The 21,536-nt window shown below is 38.5% G+C and overlaps 3 protein-coding genes across 5 annotated transcripts; all 3 read right to left on the bottom strand.

Annotated features, from left to right (window-relative positions):
- Window positions 1-712: 712 nt before the first annotated feature.
- On the bottom strand, window positions 713-2,512 carry LOC131247434 (uncharacterized). The gene is made up of 3 exons (XM_058247728.1): window positions 2,046-2,512; window positions 1,684-1,956; window positions 713-1,047 (listed from the first exon to the last, which is right to left on the bottom strand). Exons 1-3 carry the CDS (start codon window positions 2,079-2,081, stop codon window positions 943-945), a joined length of 414 nt encoding a protein of 137 aa, XP_058103711.1. The 5' UTR covers window positions 2,082-2,512; the 3' UTR covers window positions 713-942.
- A 127-nt stretch (window positions 2,513-2,639) lies between these two features.
- Window positions 2,640-5,127, bottom strand: LOC131247433 (uncharacterized). The gene is made up of 4 exons (XM_058247727.1): window positions 4,754-5,127; window positions 3,626-3,800; window positions 2,970-3,153; window positions 2,640-2,860 (listed from the first exon to the last, which is right to left on the bottom strand). The coding sequence occupies exons 1-4, from the start codon at window positions 5,001-5,003 to the stop codon at window positions 2,756-2,758; spliced, it is 714 nt and encodes a 237-aa protein (XP_058103710.1). The 5' UTR covers window positions 5,004-5,127; the 3' UTR covers window positions 2,640-2,755.
- A 6,398-nt stretch (window positions 5,128-11,525) lies between these two features.
- Window positions 11,526-21,469, bottom strand: LOC131246853 (uncharacterized). Of its 3 annotated transcripts, none has more exons than XM_058247300.1 (8): window positions 21,235-21,469; window positions 18,694-19,006; window positions 18,416-18,590; window positions 15,239-15,422; window positions 15,065-15,142; window positions 13,162-13,269; window positions 12,544-12,813; window positions 11,526-11,728 (listed from the first exon to the last, which is right to left on the bottom strand). In XM_058247300.1, exons 2-8 carry the CDS (start codon window positions 18,977-18,979, stop codon window positions 11,630-11,632), a joined length of 1,200 nt encoding a protein of 399 aa, XP_058103283.1. In that variant the 5' UTR covers window positions 18,980-19,006; window positions 21,235-21,469; the 3' UTR covers window positions 11,526-11,629. The 3 variants fall into 3 exon arrangements, with proteins under 3 accessions (XP_058103283.1, XP_058103284.1, XP_058103282.1); XM_058247301.1 differs by having other exon boundaries at window positions 18,694-18,989; window positions 21,259-21,469; XM_058247299.1 differs by having other exon boundaries at window positions 18,694-18,989; window positions 21,224-21,467.
- Window positions 21,470-21,536: the final 67 nt, after the last annotated feature.

Genomic DNA, 21,536 nt, shown 5'->3' with positions numbered 1-21,536 from the left:
CACAATTGATGAACAGTTTGAAAAGAAAACTGAGAGCCATCCAATTTTAATAGTCAAAAGTTGCACCAATATTGGATAGGATCGTGGAAAAGTCGAGATAGACGGTCCACAAAAGGTGTGGCCCACCAGATGGATGGTACTGTTGGCTGCTTTCGTTGACTCTAATTAAAGAATGAAATAAACTCGCCGACCTGATTATAGAATATTTCTCTTGCTTCTTCAGATTTCACAAGACTGGACTCGGCCAACTCAATGCAAAACTCGTTTGAGTTGAGTAATATTTCTTCTAGTCAACCAACTGAGTTATAGAACTAGGGTCACTCGTTGAGTTCTTGGGCCCAAACCCACCCAACTAAGACAAACGTTGAGTTCTCAGGTTCGAGCCCAACTCATGGTCTGGGAGGGGCCAGCTTTTCAGGCCCATGGGCTACGGTGTATGCATGTTTGGGTCAGGTCGAGCTTAGATCCATGGTTTAGGGCCTGAGGCAGGGCTCGGGTCAAGGTTTTACTTCAAGGGCGAGTTTCGACAAGTCCATCCATCCGTGGTGGGGACCAACAGAACAACGGTCTAGATCACTGAGCCATGGGCCCTGCATGTTGATACGGGAAACTTAAAGACGATGCCCCACCAAGGAATGATATATGTGCGTACGCATGCATGCATTCCTATAGCATTCCAAAACATTGCCTTGTCAATCAACACAAAAAGAAGTGAAGAAAAAAAGAAGCAGAGATCTTATTTATTTATTTTTGTTAAATGTTTCAGATTAATGAGGTAAGATTGAAGACTAAACACAGTTCAAAGAATTTCTGTTGTGAGGATACAAGCAATGTTCTGTATCGTAGGCACCGTATTATGCAAGAGAGAGAGAGAGAGAGAGAGAGAGAGAGAGAGAGAGAGAGAGAGAGAAGATACATGGTAAGACTTGCAAGCATTTGGATTCATGGAGACAGACGATTGTGGTTAATTAAAAGCTTCTCCCAAACCAATTTCACCTGCTCCTCGAACATCCTATTGACCGCCTCATTTCCTGGCACCTTCCCATCCTGAAAACCCAGCAGCAACTGTTACAAAACCACTCATGTTGTGGGAGAGGTGTGCAGAAACCTGAAAACTCGGCTGACTCGATGTCCAGGCCGAGTTAGGCTACTACAGTGTTTCCCAATGACAAACTCGAAACTTGTCCGAGTCAGCGAGTATTAGAATTATGGTTATTTGGACATTTGAGCAGTGCATATATAAGATGACCTGGTACAAAAGATCAGGAAGTGCCACTCATCAGATGGGATACATCTCTACACTGGAAGTAAAACCGTCCACTCCTGCACTGCCCGCCTAATTAGTGGACTAGCTTGATTTTTGAGCTAGGCCATCTAGGCCATTCCAAAAACCAAGTCCCGAAACCTGAAAGAAAACTACTCAGAGTGACCAAATAAGCAGGAAGAAAAACTAAGTGCCTGTTTGGGTGTCCCTTAAAAAATGAGTTCATCTCATTTTAGTTAGTTACATAATCATGATTAATTAAAATGAGATGAACTCATTCTTATATAGACACCCTCTTTTGTACCTTTGAGATCATAAGAAAAAGGATCCAGGCAATGAAAAAGATTTCTGTAATTTAAGATTTATTAGCTTGAAGTGATTTCAGTAAGAATTCCAAGCAAGTGCAGTATCCCTCTCACCTTGAGCTGCTTGGTTATTTCAGTCATCTTCACAACAACTTCCTTGACGACTACCCTTTTTTTGGAATTCGTGAAATCATTGCGATCTGCATATCTCAATTTCAATGTCATTGTTGGACCTTTGAAAACCTTATATTTGTCGTGCCAAACTGCACCAACCAAGAACCTGTCTCCAATACATTCCTTTCCTGGAGGCCAGCTCAGCCCCCCCTTAACAGTTGGATCTATGTTTGCAGATTCTATTAGCTCTTTTATAGGTAGATCCATGTCATCCTGACAAAGAAAAATGCATATGGTTGGTCTTCAGAAAGTAATTAAAATACAATCATTGTTTCAATTCCACACAGCTGCAGATAACTCACAGGCAGTTGTCCAAAAGTCTCCCTGGTAAACAGCATCAGCCTCAGGTCAAAATCCTTATAGAGGCATAATGTATCTGCGATGAAATGCCGCTTTGTAATTGATTCAACCTGTAACAAGTGACAGACCGAATATCAATCTAAGAATCCAGAAATTTGTATCTGATTCCTCTTTATGTAAGAGATTTGTTTCACCTAGGAATTCTGTTTCATGCTAATTGCAGACAACCCTACGTTCACTAATTACACAAGCATATGGGAATCCTACCTGTATTTCAGCAGGGCCCATCAGATCAACTGTCTGTATTTCCCAACCTCCTTAGTCCCAACCAAGGTCCCCAGTTGAGAACTAAGTACTCGTGAATTCCATACACAATCCTTAGGGTTGAGAACCATAAAACCCTCACAAAAGTCAGATTCTAAGATTCCAACCCATTTATCAGAAAGGAGCTACATGATCTTTGGCCTGAATATATGTGCAGTGTACTGGGATTTTTTGGCCCAGGGCATGTGCAATCATTGTGACTGATGAATGAGGATGGATCCATTTTTGGACACATTTTGGTCCCCAGCAAGCAATCATCATACACAGATTAACCCTGATCATGTATATCATGGAGCAATCTGTGGTTTTTATTGTTCTTTTGCATACTTCGAATTATTTCCCGAGTGCAACACGCATGCATTTTACTAGTAGTATCTAGTTACAAATATTAATTAGAGGAAGGCATAATACTCGCCTTATGAATCTCAAGTTTTCCACCATCTTTTGTTGCAGAACATTTGCATGAAAGAGTCACTCCATGTTGGTCAAGTACCTTCATTAAATAATTTAAAAAAAACAAAAAAACTTTGATCATTACAATTTACTCTATTCAATGGAAATTGGTAAGAAAGAGTTAGTAGTTACAGAGGCTAAAATAATACCTTCACATGATAATACTCTTTCTCTGCTGCATTACCAAATTCAGTCCTTGGGACAACCTGATCTTCAACAGCTTGCATATATTCAACAGGAACATTTGTATAAAATGTTTTCCTCACATTACCTGTAGCATTATTCTTAATACCTAATACTTTTTTCAGAACGGCGCTCTTGCTAACAGTGGGCCTTCAGTATCACAAAGATGTAGGCTTACATTAGAAATGCAAAAAATATTTGACCGTCAATCCATTTTTAATTACAGATGCTTTTTTTCTTTTTTCTTTTTTTCCATAGTAGTAAATGAAAAAAAAAAAAAAAAACTCTCATGTAAACATTGTATGGAGCTGAAAATACACCCTTTCCAAGCAAAGACTTATGACCTTCAGAAAAGAGGTTAAATTAGTTTATCAGAAAAAACAACTGGAAATGGTGAAACGAAACCTTATCATAGTTAGGATATGGTAAACAGAAAAGAAAATGTTTACCACCACATAAACAAACAAGCTTCTAACCAAAGGGGACATCCTCATGGTCAACCCCTATAAGTTTTATTTCCAAATTATAGCATTTATATCTGACTATGAAATTCACTCTACAATGATCATAACATGAAAAATCTATAACCAGGAAAATCAGACACAGAGAGTCCTATTCATACCCATGAAAGAAAACTTTGCCGATTCGAGCTACAAATGAAGCTTTTATTTCGCCAGAACTCTGGGATTGCATCTTATTCATAACATTTTGAAAAGAAGTGCGTAGGTAATGCTGTATATTCTCTGCTATAGACAGCCATGGGCTGTGTGTGGAGTTTGGGGATGTTTCATTTACATCTGCAAAACCAAGACAATAATTACCCTCTTAACTGTATTTTTCTCTATAAGAATCAACCAAAAATGAAGAAATGTCTCTAAAGCTTGTTGGAATATTTAGTTGAATTAAATAGACTATTAAAAATCGAGAACCAAAAAAGGAAAATAAATTTTGAGAAAGAAGAACTTATTGAATGAGTCGAGGCGTGACTGAGTCACTCGGCTTGAAATCGAATTTGCTCCCCTTGGACAGCGTCCCAAGTGCAACAGGTTCCCAGAGCAATCGACCTCCAGGATACAACGACTATGACCCGGTCCCAGCGGTGCACTCACTGTACACGGGCTCGAACCACTTGCAGTTTAATCCGAAAGTGCTGAGTTGACTCAGCGATGAACTCAGTAGAAAATGCTTAAAACCGAATATCAGAGAGCGTTTTATAAGAGAAGAATTTTTCGTGTATTAAAACCGGAATCGGTAGTCTTTATATAGACTCCGAAGTGGTGCATAAGCACCCTTTACAAAAGGTTAGGTCCGTTGGGTTTAAACCCAACAGGTGCGACCAACCGGAAGGGACGCATCTCTCTGGTTTAAAACGAAAAGGCGCAAGTGCGAGTACCCATACACACACCCACGCGAGTATACACACACCGCACCCGCACCCGCGCCCACGGACTCGGACTCGGCTCGGCTCGGCTCAGGCGGCGCGTGTGTGGTCAATGGCATAGATTAGAGCTATTGGCATAGCCCCCCCACAGGACCAAATTCACATGCCCCCTGAAAGGGGCTCAAGCCCTAAGCAAAAATACTATCTTATATACAAGATAGTTTACCTTTTCAAATCCGATGTGGGACAAAACCCACAACACAAAAATACTACAACTTTTCAAAATTGGAGGGAAATTACCGAAAATTTGAAAATTCAAATTTTAATGCTATTTTAAAACAAAATACAACAAAGCTTCCTAGTAGAAACCTCTTGATGAATGTTCACGCACTAAGGCCCGTGTTTTTTTCTTCTTTCCAGGTTCAAAGATCTCGCGAGGAATCCGTTCCATCCGAACCGATGTGGGAAAATCATCATCATCTGTCAAACCAACTGCCAAAAGTTTAGAAATAAGGTCTTCTGCATCAACAGAGTATCCGCCTTTATCAGAATGTTGCCCTGCCTTTCCCCCAGACTCTGCATTTCCCTCAGATTGAGGAGTGGGTGATTGATTCTCCATGTCCCTTAAGCTCCTCTTATGTGGAGGAATGTGTGCTGTCTAAGGATATATCCGATGCCAAAGAAACACAATTTAATATTTCCTCCAAAAATGAGCATCTTCAATCAATAATAAAGATAATGAAGATTAAAGCACAAAATTTATGGGCTTAACATAGATAACTCAGAAATAATTCAGACGACACATATAAAATAAAACAAGTGCTTGGCTCCCTGAAAGATCAACTTAGAGTAAGATCCCATTTCCAAGTCTTATTTGATTTAAAATCAATGGTTTCCGCATACGTACAATCTTAAATTGAAATTCGTGTGGTTTTTGTACTCATTTGTTAATTTGAACTTCTGAAAAGAAAAACAAAAGGAAGAGAAAAGGGTGGGGTGGGTCAGAATCCCCTTCTCTTGCTCCTATGATTGATTAAATTTCATCAATTAATTTTCCCATATTCTTTAAAATTTTATGATTGCTCCTGTGAGTCTATTAAGAATCCAAGAATCAAGAAACCAAAATGAATTGCACTACCTAAAAGGTTTATTGAATTTCATCAATTAATTTTTCCCATATTCTTTAAAATTTTATCAGTGATCCTATGATTCTATTAAGAATCCAAAAATCAAGAAGCCAAATGACCCTAGAATTACACTACCTAAAAGATTTATTGAATTTCATCATTTAAATTTTCCCATATGCTTTAAAATTTAATCATTGCTCCTATGATTCTATTAAGAGTTCAAAAATCAAGATACCAATCTACCCTGGAATTAAAAGAAAAGGTAAGAAAACCTCAACAAAAAACTAGAAATTCATTGAGAAAGAAGGAAAACGCACTTCAACTGAACTACCAGCACATTGCTCCACAGGAGTGGAAATACCAAATTTTGTTTCTTTTTTTTTCCCCCCCTTCTGCAGGATTCTTAAAAATTCCATGAAAAATCCAAATATCAAGAAATGCATTCAAAGGAAGAAAATGCAAGAAAATTTCCACCAAGAAAAAAGATCATTGAATATCGCAATCCCATTTTCAATTTTAATAATTACTCCTTTGGTTGTTTTCTAACACGTTTGAAAGAGGAAAATGCAAGAAAAATTCCACTAAAATAAATGAGAAATCGAAATTCAATCTCTCACACCATGAACTTGACTTCCATTCATGAATTGATAAAAATGGAAAAAAAAAAGGAGAAAATCACTGGATTGTATGGAGATTTCCTTCATTATTCTTTCGATTATACAAAAAGTTCTTTGTATATCGAAATCTTGATTCTGCAATAGATTCTTCCAACAATGCAATTATTGGGAAAAGAAAATTCAAGAGAAGGAGAAGAAGATCAATAAGTCCTGTGATCTACCTTCGAAGGAGAGTGAAGGCTAAGAAAATGCGCACCCAGCTCACTTTAGCGCAGAGAGAGAGAGAGAGAGAGAGAGAGAGAGAGGAGTTTCTGCTGTAGAGTGTGGATTCCCGGGCTTTTGTAGCTTTCAAAGGATGGTGGAAATGACAGATTTGCCCATCCTTCGAAAAGAAGGGTTATAACTTATAATCCTCTTGCTGTCGCTACGCGGGTTTTCAGTTTGTATAAGTGGGCCAATGGATCAGTGATCCAGACCTTTGATTTACATGGAATTAACCGTGGTGGACCATGGCTTAGATATATCTCCTCTAGGATAATCCTGTCCTGACGATTTTCAGATATATACTGCTAAGAAGAGTACGGAATGGCTTTTAGAATCTTCTGATTTGAAAATATGACCCATCCACAGAGGGGACCAAGAGATCAACGGTCCGGATCAATGAATGAACGATAACAGCTGTTTAAGTATGGTGTGCATATCCTTGGGCGCATGACCGATAATTATTTTTGCCTGTCTTTTTAATACTCTGGCAGATTGTGATGGATGATACACAGGCACCTAGAACTTGCTTAAAAATTACATGTTGGGGCATAAATTCAGATTGAACTGTCAAAAACGAAAAAATGCTATTTATATGTGCTTTAGCCCAAAAAAGGTAGGCTTATGTGATTATATGATTATCTGTTTGGTGGATGTTTATTGGACGGTTAAAAATGAAATTCAGATTATCAAATAAGGGCACGGATTCAGTGAGTCAGGTCGGGACCTGACTGTCTTCCGTAAGGTCTTCACTGTGGGGCCGACATGGATGTATGTATTATATGTCTACGCCGTCCATAAGTTTTTCTAGATCATTTTAAGGCACGATCTAAAAGATGAAGCAGATCCAAATTTCAAGTAGGCCACACCACATGCAACAGTAATCATTGAACCCCATCATTAAAAACTTCCCAGGGCCCACTGTAATATTTATTTTTCATCCAGCCTGTTGGGAAGGTCACAGAGACCTGGATGAAGGGAAAACACAAATATTAAATTAATCTAAAACTTTTGTGGCCGTCAAAAAGTTTTTAATGGTTAATCATCGCTGTTTCCTGTGGTGTGGTCCACCTGAGATTTTGATCTGCTTCAGTTTTGGGGCTATTTATGATATGGAAAAAATGGATGGACGGCGTGGATATACAAAAAATACATCTAAGGTGAGCCCCACTGGAAAGAACTGACGGAACTGGTTCATGTTCCGACCCGACTGAGGTGGGGTAGATCAGAATCCCCTCTCTTGTTATCCACACACCCACAAACGCCACCTAAAAGATTTATTGAATTTCATCAATTAATTTTCCCATTTTCTTTAAAATTTTATCAGTGCTCCTATGATTCTCTTAGGAGTCCAAAAATCAAGAAACCAAACTACCCTAGAATTACACTACTAAAAGGTTTATTGAATTTCATCATTTAATGTTCCCATTTTCTTAAAATTTTATCATTGCTCCTATGATTCCATTAAGGGTCCAAAAATCAAGAAACCAATCTATCCTGAAATTAAAAGAAAAAGTAAGAAAACCTCAACTGAAAACAAGAAATTCATCGAGCAAGAACTGTACATGAAGGAAAATGCACGTCAACTGAATAAGATTCCCTGGAATTTTGCTGCTTCTTTTTTCCCCCTTTTCCGGGATTCTTAAAAATTCCATGAAAAATCCAAATATCAAGAAATGCATTCGAAGGAAGAAAATGCAAGAAATTTTCCACTAAGAAAAAAAAAATCATTGAATATGGAGAAAATCGAAATCGAAATTCAATCTGTCACACCATGAATTCGACTTCCATTCAAGAACTGACTCAGATGTAACAAAAAAACAAATGGAGAAAATCACCTGATTGTAAGGAGATTTCCTCCATTATTCTTTCGATTATACAAAAATTCCTTTGTATATCGAAATATTGATTTTGATTCTGCGATAGATTCTTCCAACAATGCAATTAATGGAAATAGAAAATTCAAGAGAAGAAGAAGAAGAAGAAGAAGAAGAAGAAGATCAATAAGTCCTGTGATCTACCTTCGAAGAAGGGTGAAGGCTAAGAAAATGCGCACCCAGCTTACTTTAGCAGAGAGAGAGAGAGAGAGTGTGTGTGCGCGCCTGTGTGAGAGAGAGAGTGAGAGTTTATGCCGCAGAATGCGGATTCCCGGGCTTTTGTAGCTTTCATAGGATGATGGAAATGACAGATTTGCCCATCCTTTGAAAAAGAAAGGCTATAATCCTCGGGTGTGGATACGCGGGTTTTCAGTTTGTATAAGTGGGCCAACGGCTCAGTGATCCAGACCTTTGATTTCTGTCCTTACGTTTGTCAGATATATAGGCTAAGAAGAGTACGGAATGACAGCTAGAATCTTCTGATTTTAAAACATGACCCATCCACAGAGCGGACCAAGAGATCAACGGTCCGGATTAATGAATCATAGCCTCAGGCGGAGGACCGATAATTCCTCTTGCCTGTCCCCCGCAGGGAGAGAGTTTTGATACTCTGGCAGAGGGTGATGCATGATACGCAGGCACTTAGAAATTACTTAAAAATTGCATAAGTAGCATCTAAAGTCAAATCGAACCTTAAAAAATAATAATAATAACAAATAAATAAAATCATCTCACTAGCTGATTGGTGGATGTTCATTGGACGGTTAAAATGAAATATATTCAGCATTCCTATGCGTGCCTGCGTATCAAGCGTCAAACTCGGCCAGATGTATGTGTTGTACATCCATTACAGCATGGACCCTAAGATGAAGCAGATCCAAATATCAGATGGACCACACCGCAGCTAATACAGTTCCTACAGCATGATTTAGCAGCAGAGATCCATTACAGCATCAACAACCAGCATATCCACTCCGTCCATCAGTGTTGCCAGCTCATTTAAATGCATGGACCCAAAAATGAAGAAGATCCACATCTCAGGTGGACTGCACCAGTGGTGATTGAACTCCCACAATGAAAAGCTTCCTATTTGTCATCCAACCGGTTGATCTACAGATATGAACTTGATCCAAAACTTTTGTGACCCACAAGAAGTTTTTATTAGTGTGGTGTGGCCCACCCGGATCTTCTTATTTAAATAAGCTGGCAACACTGATGGACGGAGTGGATGTGCAAAATATACACGTCTTGGGCTGAAAAGCTCGGTGAGCCCCACCATGATGTATGTGTTTCATCCACACCGTCCGTTCATTTTGCCAGCTTATTTCAGGGCATGATCCCAAAAAAGAGAGAGATCCAAAGTTCAAGTGGACCACACCATATAAAACAGTGGGGATTGAATGCCCACCATTGAAACCATTTTGGGTCAGTGAAGTTTTGGATCAAGTAAACATATCGGTTAGGGTTTAACCCCACTGCTTACTGTGATGTGGTCCACTTAACCTTTGGATCTGCTTTATTTTTGGGCTCATGTCCTAAAATAATCTGGCAAAAATGAATGGACAGCCTAGATAAAAACACATACATCATGGTGGGGCCCACATCGAATCCTAGTCCATGAAGTTGTGTGCCCTGAAATCCAAGCCTGCTGTCTCTCTCTCTCTTAACATGAGCTCTGTACTAGCTTTTTCCACATTTGATATTATGAAGAATAACATGATACGTCACCCGTCTCATTCTTCAGTAATTCAGAGCATAGGCCTGCTGGGCTCCTCCATTAATGGACTATGCATTGAGAAATCCCTTGACGGGGCAATCTTACGGGTCGTTTGGATGCTTATAAAGTCTTTAAGTAAGAATTTGTTTACAATAATCAGATTATAAGGGAGTGTTTGGATGGATATATCTGCATGTAATTAGATTGCATGCTGTAATCTAATTATAGCTTTTAGCTGTAATTGAAACATGAGACAGGTGAAGGGATTTTAGACGATGGCTATAATTTATGAAAAATTTCAAAGTAGGGAGAGTTGTGAATCATTTTCCAATGCCAACAAGGACTCGAAACGAAAGAAGATGAAGAAGAAAAAGAAGAAAAAAAAGACAAACCTCTCACTCTGGAATGTTACGAAACCTTAGTGCCTTTTTGAATTAGTGGGCCTATTTCTATGGCCCACATTTTGCTATGTGGAGTTATGCACGAACTACATCCAATCTTATCGAAGAAAACATATCGTTATCTCACACCAAGGATGACATCCCATTGTCTCTGTATCCCTTCGGATCATATATATTATTTGCCCCTTTTGATGATGCATATTAGGATTAGAGATAGCCTCAACCTCAACACTCCAAGAGCGGTCAACCAAAAATGAGAACCTCAGGTTCAAGGCCATCCAAAAAAGGAGAATATTATTATTGCATCAACTATCATACAAAAATTAGATAGCCTTTGAGAATCAATAGATAAATAGGTCTCATTTAAAATCACAATAGAAAGTAGATTATAGGAAGAGTTGGAAAATATGATAACCATTGATAAAGATACGATGTATAGTATCCATGCATTCCTTGAGGACCCATCATACTTACAAGTTCCTTAATAGTGTGGGTTCTAGTAAGAGAAATGTATAGGACCAACTGCATTTTTAGCTTGTATAAGTGGGCCAATGGTCAGTGATCCAATGGACCTTGGCCCACATATATCCCCAGTAAGACAATCCAGTAACTGTGATTGTCAGAAGCATATATGCAGCTGAGAAGAGTACTAATGGTACCCGCATATAGCTGGAAAAAAAAGGTATAAGATGGTCGCTAGAATCTTCTGATTTGAAAGCGTGGCCCATCCACAGAGGGGAGCAAGAGATCAACGGTCCGGATCAATGAACCATATGCTTCAGTTGTTAAAACTTAAGTGGCGTGCATGTCCTCGGGCGGAGGACCAATAATACCTCTTGCCTAGATCATGGAGAGTAAGGTTTTCATACTCTGGCAGTGTGAAGGATGATACGCAGGCACTTATATCTATTGGCTTCCACAGTGGCAATTGGACACAGATGGGCTGCTCATGGCCCAATAACTAAAGTCCATTTCCTTCGGCCTAGCCCATTTATGAACTTCAATAGTCCATTTACGGGCTACAATTGTCACATCCAGCAAGATTTTGGGCACGGTCCATCCGTGCAAAGATCAACAGATCAACGGACTAGATCACTGATTGGGCCGCATTTTTTTTTTTCTTGTTTTCAGATCAGAGAAATGAGATTGAAGAACATACACAATTCAAAATCAGGATACAAGCCTGGCATCAGCACGTATTTTACATAGAGAAACAGAAGACGGCAAGACTTACAAGCAATGGGTTCACATGGATGAACAATCATGGTTTAAAAGCTGGTCCCACAAAAATTTCAACGTCTCCTGGAGCATCTCATCTACCGCCCCACTTTCCGCCCCCCCATCCTGAAAACCACGGCAACAGTCAGAAAACCACTCATCAGATGGGCCACACGTCTACTGTAGTGCTCACACATCTCTGAATGACCGAAATATCAGAAAGAAAATTCTAGGGCCTGTTTGGATTACCCATCAGAGTTCTCTTTGGATAGTCTAATCTAAAAGAAGATCTGTCCAGCTAAGGTTTATCTAAGTATGGATAGAGATGTATTTACTGCCATGGATAGTTCTCCCATGTACATGGTTGCACTTGGAGTTACTATCATTCATATCATGCATCTAGACCATCCATTAAGTCCAGCACCTTCCTCTTCCATTACTGGGAAAAAGTCGCAGCAATTGGATGGCCCTATACATACACGACTGGACCTTTCTTCCACGAGCGATCTTGAACCTTCATTTTTACATGCCGCTGATTGGATGGATCATCCAATCAGTGTGATTTCTTCAAGGCAGCTTATGAAGAGTGAACTGGAACTAATGAATGGTCCAGATAAGTGGCATGGATGCCAAGCAGTCCAAATGCAACCATGAGCATGGAAACCACTAGATCATTACTCGATGTAATACACAAATGAGTAGCAACTTTGGACACATGCATAGCACATATGCCACATGAGCCACCGGAACTGTTCCATTCCATGAGAGTAGAGAAAAGGGGTGCATGCGACAAAAGAGACAAAAGAGAGAGCAATTATCTCTTCCTGAAACCAAACAAGGAAGATTACTGGAATTCTAGATGCATCAGTTTCAGGGGATTTCAATAAGTTTTCCAGATAAGCATGGTATAGTTGTCCCGAAGATAAGACAAACAAACTCACCCTCAACTGCCTAGCTATTTCAGTCATCTTCACAATAACTTCCTTTGTAACTTGCACCGTTGAGCTCTTGAAATCGAAGCGGTCTGCATCTCTCAACTTCACTGTCATTGTTGGACCTTTAAAAACTTTAAATTTGGTGTGCCAAACTGCGGATACAGAGAACCTGTCTCCAAAAGACTCCTTTCCTGGAGGCCAGCTAAGCCCCCCCTTCGCATTTGGATCTATTTTTGCAGACTTTATTAGCTCTCTTACAGCTCGATCCACATCATCCTGAGAAAAGAAAGAAATTGCATAGGGTTGGCCGCAGAAAGTGGGTGGCCTGTATGGACGCACCCTTTGAAGGGGTGTTTGAGGCCAACATGCCATTTTGATCCAAACAACAACTGATAGTGTGCATTTGGATGCACTTTGCAAACCCATCTCATCTCACATTCAACGAAATAGGTGCTAAAACACCAAGCAAAAACCAATGAGATTGGTTTTTACAAAGTCCATCGAAAAAGCAGGCTTGAAACCCCCTTTTGAGGAAGTGCGTCCAAACATGAATGCCAAAATCAATTAAAATCTGGTCATGTTTCAGTTCAACAGGTATATAATATATGGCTGGAGAGAACTCACATGCAGTTTTCCAAAAGTCTTTCTGGTTGCCAGCATCAGCCTCAGGTCAAAATCCTTATCGAGGCACAATATATCGGCAATTAAGTGCCGTGCTGTGATTGATTCAACCTGTAAAATGAGACAACGAATTTCAATCTATAACCATCTAGGAATTTTTGGAGTCAGTTTCTCTGTGTAAGATCTGTTTCTTCTGATCTTTTCGGTAAATCTTTATTTATCAATCTGCGAAAATAAAAGGGAACGGTGATATGATTGAGGTGCATATGCCACAGAACTGTCAATGTGCCTGTGCATGTACATTTGTGTATGTTCCCAAACCTCCAAATTTGTCTGAGTGAATAAATTGTCTGTTCATTTGTTTTGTGTGGGAGCGTGTCCTCATACTTGTCTATCAGTTTTTGCACAAGTGACAGAGTGGAATGACAGAACAGGATTCATGTAGCTGACCCCAAGTAGTTGGGACAAGGCTTAGATGAAGATGATGATGATGAGAAAATGAAAGGGAACCACAATGGCAAAGATTTCTCAAATTGAGAGATTTTGTGTGGCATGGGCCATCTGTGGTGGAAGTTCCCAACAAACCAGTTGACTGGATAACCGAGCCATGGGCCTCATTTCAATACTGAAGGATAGGCGAGGAATGGCTAAGACGGTTGGCAGAGAACGATAGTGGCGATGGATTCAAAGAGATGCCAGAAGCCCTCCTATTGTTCGAGCCAAAGGTCGTGCAGGTAGCAAAAGTGGGAGATCCTTTACAGATTGTGGCTGAGGAAGGGGCAGTAAATGCACAGAATTTGGACAGGTCAGTAGTCGGTACCAAATGAAGATCTTGCGGTAAAAAGTAGAGGGAAGGTCACTACGGCCTGGGGAATGAAACTGGATCAAGGAGGTAATGGGGCAGGTCGGACGGCTAGTTGGAGTCAATTTGTGCAAAATGGTGGAGTTTCAAAATGGACAAGTTCAGACAGGGGCTAAAGGAATGAGGAAGCTGGAATTTTGATGTGCTCAATCAACTATGATGTGAAAGCTTCTCCTAGAAATGAAGATGGGCAAAAAGGTCAGTAAGGACTCTTTCCATAATTGTCTATTTGCCAGTCATCGATTGAAGGGTCTGTATTTCCCATTTGGAGATCTTTCGCATGGGGCATCCAAGCATTGCTTGGTTCCAACTGTCAGGAAGCACATGTCATCAATCTTGATTGTTAGGGTAGTGCATGTTGGGAATGCCAAATATATATATTTTTTTAAAAAAATCACGGTGTACGGGCATCAAGTGTGCCACACATGCACCTTCGAATTTGAATAGATGGATTTTTTATTTTATTTTTTTCTAACCATACAGTTTTCTCATACAAGCATGATTTGCCTGATTAGCAGACCAATAATATTTTTTGGTCCACTCCATATTCAGTGTAGACTACCTCGTGAATGAGTTTGACCTTTGACAGTGGGCCATCCTATGGTGGGACCACATGTTTGTGTATGATATTAATATATGATAAGCATCATATAATGTACCATGTGGGTTTTGATAGAATGTGGGACTTGCCTCACAGCTACCATGCAAGGCTTCCACCATCGATCGACCTTTGGTTATTCAATAAGTAGTACACGTGGACATGCCATATAAAAAAAGGAAAAAATAAAAAAGGTTTTATACTCATGCGTGTGGGCTTAGAAAACATAATTACATGTGGACCCCTAACTTGGACAAGATTTGATGGGGTTACAAGTGAGCATGCATCATACATGTAGAGTAACCTTGACCCTAAATCATGGAGCAATACATGATTTTACTATTCTTTGCCACTTTGAATGATCTCCCACATCCAATGCAAGTGAATTTTACTAGTATGGTAGTATCCAGTTACAAATATTAATTAGAGGGATGCATAATACTTGCCTTATGAAGTTCAAGTTTTCCACCATCTTCTGTTGGAGAACATTTGCATGAAATAGTTGCTCCTAATTTGTCAAGCACCTACATGAAATGACAAAAAACTGAGCATTATAACTTCCTCTATTAAATGGCAATAGGTAACAAAGGAGTGAGTAGCCATAGAGGCTAAAATAATACCTTCACATTGTAATGCTCTTTCCTCGATACATTACCAAATCTCGTCTTTGGTACAAGCATACGTTCAACAGCTTCCACATATACATCAGGAACATTTGTACAAAATGTTTTTTTCACTTTATTCTGAGAAGAATTCTCAGCAACTAAACTCTTCCAAATGGTGTCTAAGCTAATGGAAGGGCTTCTGCATACATAAATGTAGGCTTACAATTTACATTAGAAGTGCAAAAGATACCAGATTTTCATTCCATTTTGATTAAAATGTTTTTGTCTTTAATTTTCACTAATACATTCTTACTCATTTTCTTATAAAAGACAATTGTTCAATTGGATGTGCTATATGGTGCAGAGTGTGGGCCGTTTAGAAGGCACAATGAGTAGAGATCGAGTGTTGCAAAGTTGAGTATGTTGGAATCAATTAGTGGGGAGAATCAAAATGATTTAATTAAGAATGAGGTGATCTAGAGTAGCCCAAGAGTAGTACTAATACTCAGCTTGTGTCTGGCACCCTAGATTCTAAAAATTCTATTTGGCAATGTGAATTTGAAATCTATTTGAATTTTGTGGTATATCCGCATAAATCTTTAAGGAGATCGAGTAAATCATCAACAAAGCGGTTAATATATGCCACAACATAGATAATTATTGCAATAAGCCCATCGAAATATACACTTTGAAAAAAAGAAAGAAAAGAGACGTAATTTTGAACTTTAGGTGGGCTATAAAAGTGGGCTCACTAAATTTTATACCTAAAGCAAAATCCCATATATGTAAGACAAAACATATAGACTCCAATTTTGGATGGTCGAAACACACACACACAATGAAAATTACAAAACATACGTGCACGCACATTAATAAAGAAAAATGATAGGGAGTCAAAAATATAAAATATTTTTACAGTTATACAGACCCAAATATGTGAAATTAACAAAACTAAAATGTGAAATTAACAAAACTAAAAGATGAAAAGAACGTAACGCTCTCTATCTCGAATAATGTTTACCAGAAACTCCAATCTCGGTTCAACAAGCAATTCGACGAAGCATAGTGTTGACTCTCCATATTCTATGAGATACCTTAATGCTCGCCACCTATACGGTTATCTATGTTTGTAATGTCCCTCGGACACTGCATAATATGTTGTCAGAGGCTACTCTCATCATTTTTGTTAGCATGATGCGTATCCATGAAGGTATTGAGTTTGCCTTGCATCCCTATCAATATAGCCTAGGTCGCTTCAATAGACGAGGTTAAGTGGTTGATCTTCTGCATCATTTGAGGTTTAGTTGTGGCCTTCTTTTTCTTCTTTTACGGTCTTGATTAAGATGGCCCAACTTGCGGAGTATTAGTCATTCTAAATATTGGTGATGTTGCAAGTTGCGTACCTGCATCAGAGAAATCAGACTATGCTGGCACATTGGGGTTAGCTTCATATATGTTTGAGTCGAATGCCCCCCATGTGGGATTATTAGGAATTTCAATCGATTCATTATACGCCATTGATTTGTTGCCAGTAGCATGGTCAATCCCGGCAATTATTTCCATATTATCATATTGAGGAAATGGGTTGTTCTGAAACTCCTTCCCTCTAGAGTGCATTTGTGGCCATTAAAATACAAATATATATTAACATTGCCACAACCCGAAAGATTTTGTGTGAAAAATAATTTCCCATTACGTTACCTCGATGTAAGCATCCCATACTTGTGGTTCAACAGTAACACACTTTCGAGTGTCGTCCCATCCAAATCCACTTAATTCTAGCATGAATTTCAACTTATTATAGTTCTTTTTTAATATCTTTATTTGGTTTTTGCAATACTTGGGTATAAGCTTGATGCCCAACTTCTCATATATTGAACTAATTAGTGTAGCATATGTCGATGTTTAAATTGATTGTTGTCATGGCGATAGCTAAGGGAGGTATGTTCAAATAACACATCTATCATACAATTATCCATTGCTAGATTCCATTTTATTGATTTCCCATGAGACGACAAAGCTTCATTTGATGTTGACATTCCTGACTAAAAAAGTACTTGAACATGTAAAATAAGACGACAAAGCTTCATTTGACAGCTGTCATGGCTTCCTTAAGCATCAACATCCCTAGACATTCCATATGGTTCATTTTTTTGCTCCACTAAAACCCAGTCTCTTCCTTTTATTTACCTATTATTTGGTTCTCCTGTTACAAGTCCATTCAAGCATTAAGAGTATGAACTATTCTTGTATGACACTTTACATACATGTCTCTTGTGGGTCTTTTCTCTTGGCTCAGTGGTAGACACTGTGTGTCTCATATCTGAGGTCAAGGGTTCAAGAACCCATGCATACATGGGGTGGTAGTGTGTGTGTGTGTGTGTTTCTCACCTTTCAAAAAAACAAACATACATGTCTCTTGTAAATTGTAATGAATATATAGGTAATTCTCCAACATATGTTGCTCAAATGTTCATGGTCAGATTCACAAACATTTGCCACTCCGCTGTCTTTATGCAGTTCACCCCGGTAGAAAATTTCAAGTTCTGTAATGTCTAATGCATCTACTGACCAAGTTGGGACAGCATTAACCATAGAAGTAGGAAAATTTGTACAGAAAAAAAAAAAAAAAAAAAAAAGAACCATAGAGAGAGAGAGACAGAGAGAGAGAGAGAGAGAGAGAGAGAGAGATTTGAATGGTCCATATTCAAAGTGACTTCCAACAGAAATAACTGAAACATACTGGACCTATCTAGCAAGATCATAGTACTAAAATGAAAGGAAAAAAATGGGAAAAGAAAAGAAAAGAAAAACAACTCTGATGTAAACATAGTATGCAGCTGAAAATCACACCATTTCTAAGCAAAGATTCATTTCAGAAAATAGGATAAATGAGTTGATCGGAAAAAAAAAAGGAAACAGGAAATGGCAAAAGTGGACCAAACGGCTATTCTATTAAGGTCCAGGGTTATGGGAACCAGAAACGCAATTTTACCAACACAGAAACAAACAAGGCTCCCAGAAATAATGGTCAACCCCTGTAGTTACTTCTATTGCGAAATTATGGCAATTAATGTCATATAAGAAACAGGCAAACGATGAACAAATTCCCACAAGAAAAGAAATCACTCTATAATGAAAAAAATAAATCTATAATCATTAAAATACAACACAAGAAAGTCTTATTCTTACCCATGAAAGTAGACTTTACCTATTCGAGCTACAAATGAAGGCTTCACTTCTCCGAACTTTTGGGATCCCATCTCATTCATCACATCTTGAAAAGATGTGTGTAGGTCCTGCTGTATCTTCTCTGCTATAAACAGCCATGGGCTCTTTGTAGAGCTTGGTGACGTCTTGTTCACATCTGGGAAACCAAGACGATATTTACCCTCTTAACTATATTCTTCTCAATGACATAGAGAATCAACCATAAATGAAGAAATGTCTACTAAGTTTCTAGTATAAACCTCTTGATGGATGGTCATGCACTAAAACCTTCGGTCTTTCCCTCTTTTTGCACTCGAAGGTCTCGCAAGAAACCGACTCCAGCCGAACCAAAGTGGGGAAACAACCATCATCTGTCAAACCAACTGCCCATATTTTAGAAATAAAGTGCTCCATGTGAGCAGGGTTTCTACCTCTATCAGAAGGCTGCCATTTCCTTTTCCCAGACTTTGAGTTTCTCTCAAATTGATCAGGTGATGGATCCTCCACATCTTTTAAGCTCCTCTTACGTGAAGGGATGTGTGCCATGCAAGTATCACTGATGCCAAAGAAAAAGTTGAATATTTCCACCCAAAAAAAAAAACATTTCCCATCAATAAAAAGAGATCATGAAGATGAGCACAAAATTCACGAGCTTAACATAGATTGAAAAATAAATCAGACCACAAAGGCGCACCTATAAAAACAGTAAGTACTCAATTATGTCACAAACTGACTTAGATTAAGAGCCCATTTTCAAGTCTGGTTTGATTTATTGATGCTTAGTGCATGCAATAAAATATTGATGGTTCCATGAGCAAACAATCTTAAATTAAAATTGGTGTGATTTTTGCACTAACTAGTTAATTCAAACCTCTAGAAAAAGAAAAAACAAAAGAAAGAGAACAAGTTGGGTCAAAATTTCCATCTCTTGCTAATTACTCAAGAAACAAAGCTAGCCATGAAAATAAAATAAAAAAGCAAGAAAAAATACACTAAATAAAAGATTTATTGAATTTCATCATTTAATTTCCCCATATTCTCTAGACTTTTAAGATAGCTCCTATGATTCTACAAAGACTCCAAAAATCAAGAAACAATAGTCCCACCCTGGATTTTATTTTTTTTTAATGCAAGAAAACCTCAACTAAAAACAAGAAATTCATTGAGAAAGAAGTGTACATTTGTACATGAAGGAAAATGCACTTCAACTGAAACAAGAAGTCAATCAAATATAGTTGACTCCCAGAACTGTTTACTCAATCCAGAATAAGAGTAATTTGGTCATTACAGAGAGTTAAAATACTTGTAGAAGAACCCATTCAGGCCGGCAAAGAGCTGGATTGGTGTGCCAGGCTCCTTGGTAGGGTATGTGATGGGCTAGGCACAAGCAGATTTCACGCCCGTGGATTCGGATTCAGCCTGCTTTTTATGCCCACCAAATAAACTGGCCAGGGCAAATCCAGATTCAACACCTTCTATTGAAACCATTCACGGCTGAATCAGGCCGAGCTGGGGCCTTAATTTCACGCCTGATAAACAAATGGGTCAGACAACCATCTAAGGGATCATTTGGATGCCTGTAAATAGGGCAAGTTGTAAATGATTTATAGGAAAATCATTTACATTCTGCATTTGGATGACCTTTTTTGCCTGTAAATCATGATTTACAGCATTTACTCCCATCTCATTTACAGGCAAAACGTTGTATTTCATTTACAGGCTCTCCATTTACAGCCTAACAGATATATTTTCAAAGATTGGCTCTCCATTTACAGGCCTCAAACAATTTACAGGCTATCCAAAAACAGACAATCATTTACCTGTAAATCATTTACAGCTTACAGCCAAACAGGACAGGCCGTAACTGGTTTACACCTGTAAATCATTTACCACTTAAACCATTTACAAGCACCCAAATGACGCCTAAAAAATTCCAGGCTCAAAAGATAAATGAGGGCACATTGCTTTTTTTCTTTTCTTCTTCTTCTTCTTCTTCTTCTTCTTCTTCTTTTGACATTCTTTGAGATTTATGCAAAAAATTCAAATATCTAGAAACAAAGCTACCATTTCATTACAATGCATGCGAATAAAGAAAATGCAAGAAAATTTCCACTAAGACCAAAATCCTTCAGTTGTACAAGAAAATTACATATATCAATCACAAAGATAGCTGCTCATTACAATGCATTTGAAGAAAGAAACAGCAAGAAATTTCGACTAAAACAAAAACCATCCAATCTCGCAATTTCATTTTTCAATTTATAACTATTCCTTTAGTTCTACAAAGAATCCAAAATATCAGCAAACAAAGGTACAGCTACTCACTATAATGCATTTGAAGAAAGAAATGCAAGAAATTTCCATTAAAAAAATTCATCGAATCCTGAAATTTCATTTTCAATTTTGTATTCCTTCAACTATACAAAATTTCAAAAATCAATAATGCAGCTATTCATTGCAATTGTGGCCGTCCATCAGATTCTATGAAAAAACGATAAAATTGTAAATTCGACAAGAAAAAAATGAGAAATAAAAATTTAATCTTTCATTAAATTTGTAAATTCGAATCAAATGTAATAATTTAATAAAAATAGAGAAAATCGCCAGATCGGACGGAAATTTCCTCCATCATTCCTTAGATTCTACACAAAATTCTTCGGATATCGAAATCTCGATTTTGATTCTGCTATGGATTCTTTCGACAATGCAATCGATGCGGAAAGAAAATTCAAGAAAAAAAAGACTCAAAAGCTTAGAAGAAGAAAAGCAAGAACGAGCTTCGCGATTTACCCTTGAAGGAGGATGAAGGATGAGAAAATGCGCACCCGGCTCACTTTAGAGAGAGGGATTCTGCTGCTGACTGTGGAGCGTGGAGTGCCGGGCTTTTGTAGGTTGAAATGACAGATTTGCCCATCATCTTTTACTCACAAAATCCTCGATCGAGGTTTTTCAGTTCGATGCAAGTGGGCCCACGGATCACTGATCTAGACCTTTGTTTATCTGGATCACCGTTGTTCTCGTGCTTTCTTATATTTGTAACACGATTTGTAATCACCTTTTACAGGCACTCCATCCATCATCCCAAGGATTATGTAGGACCCAC

The sequence above is a fragment of the Magnolia sinica genome, chromosome 5 (genome assembly GCF_029962835.1).
Source record: "Magnolia sinica isolate HGM2019 chromosome 5, MsV1, whole genome shotgun sequence".
NCBI lineage: Eukaryota > Viridiplantae > Streptophyta > Magnoliopsida > Magnoliales > Magnoliaceae > Magnolia > Magnolia sinica.
This window is presented reverse-complemented; position numbering and strand designations above follow the sequence as displayed.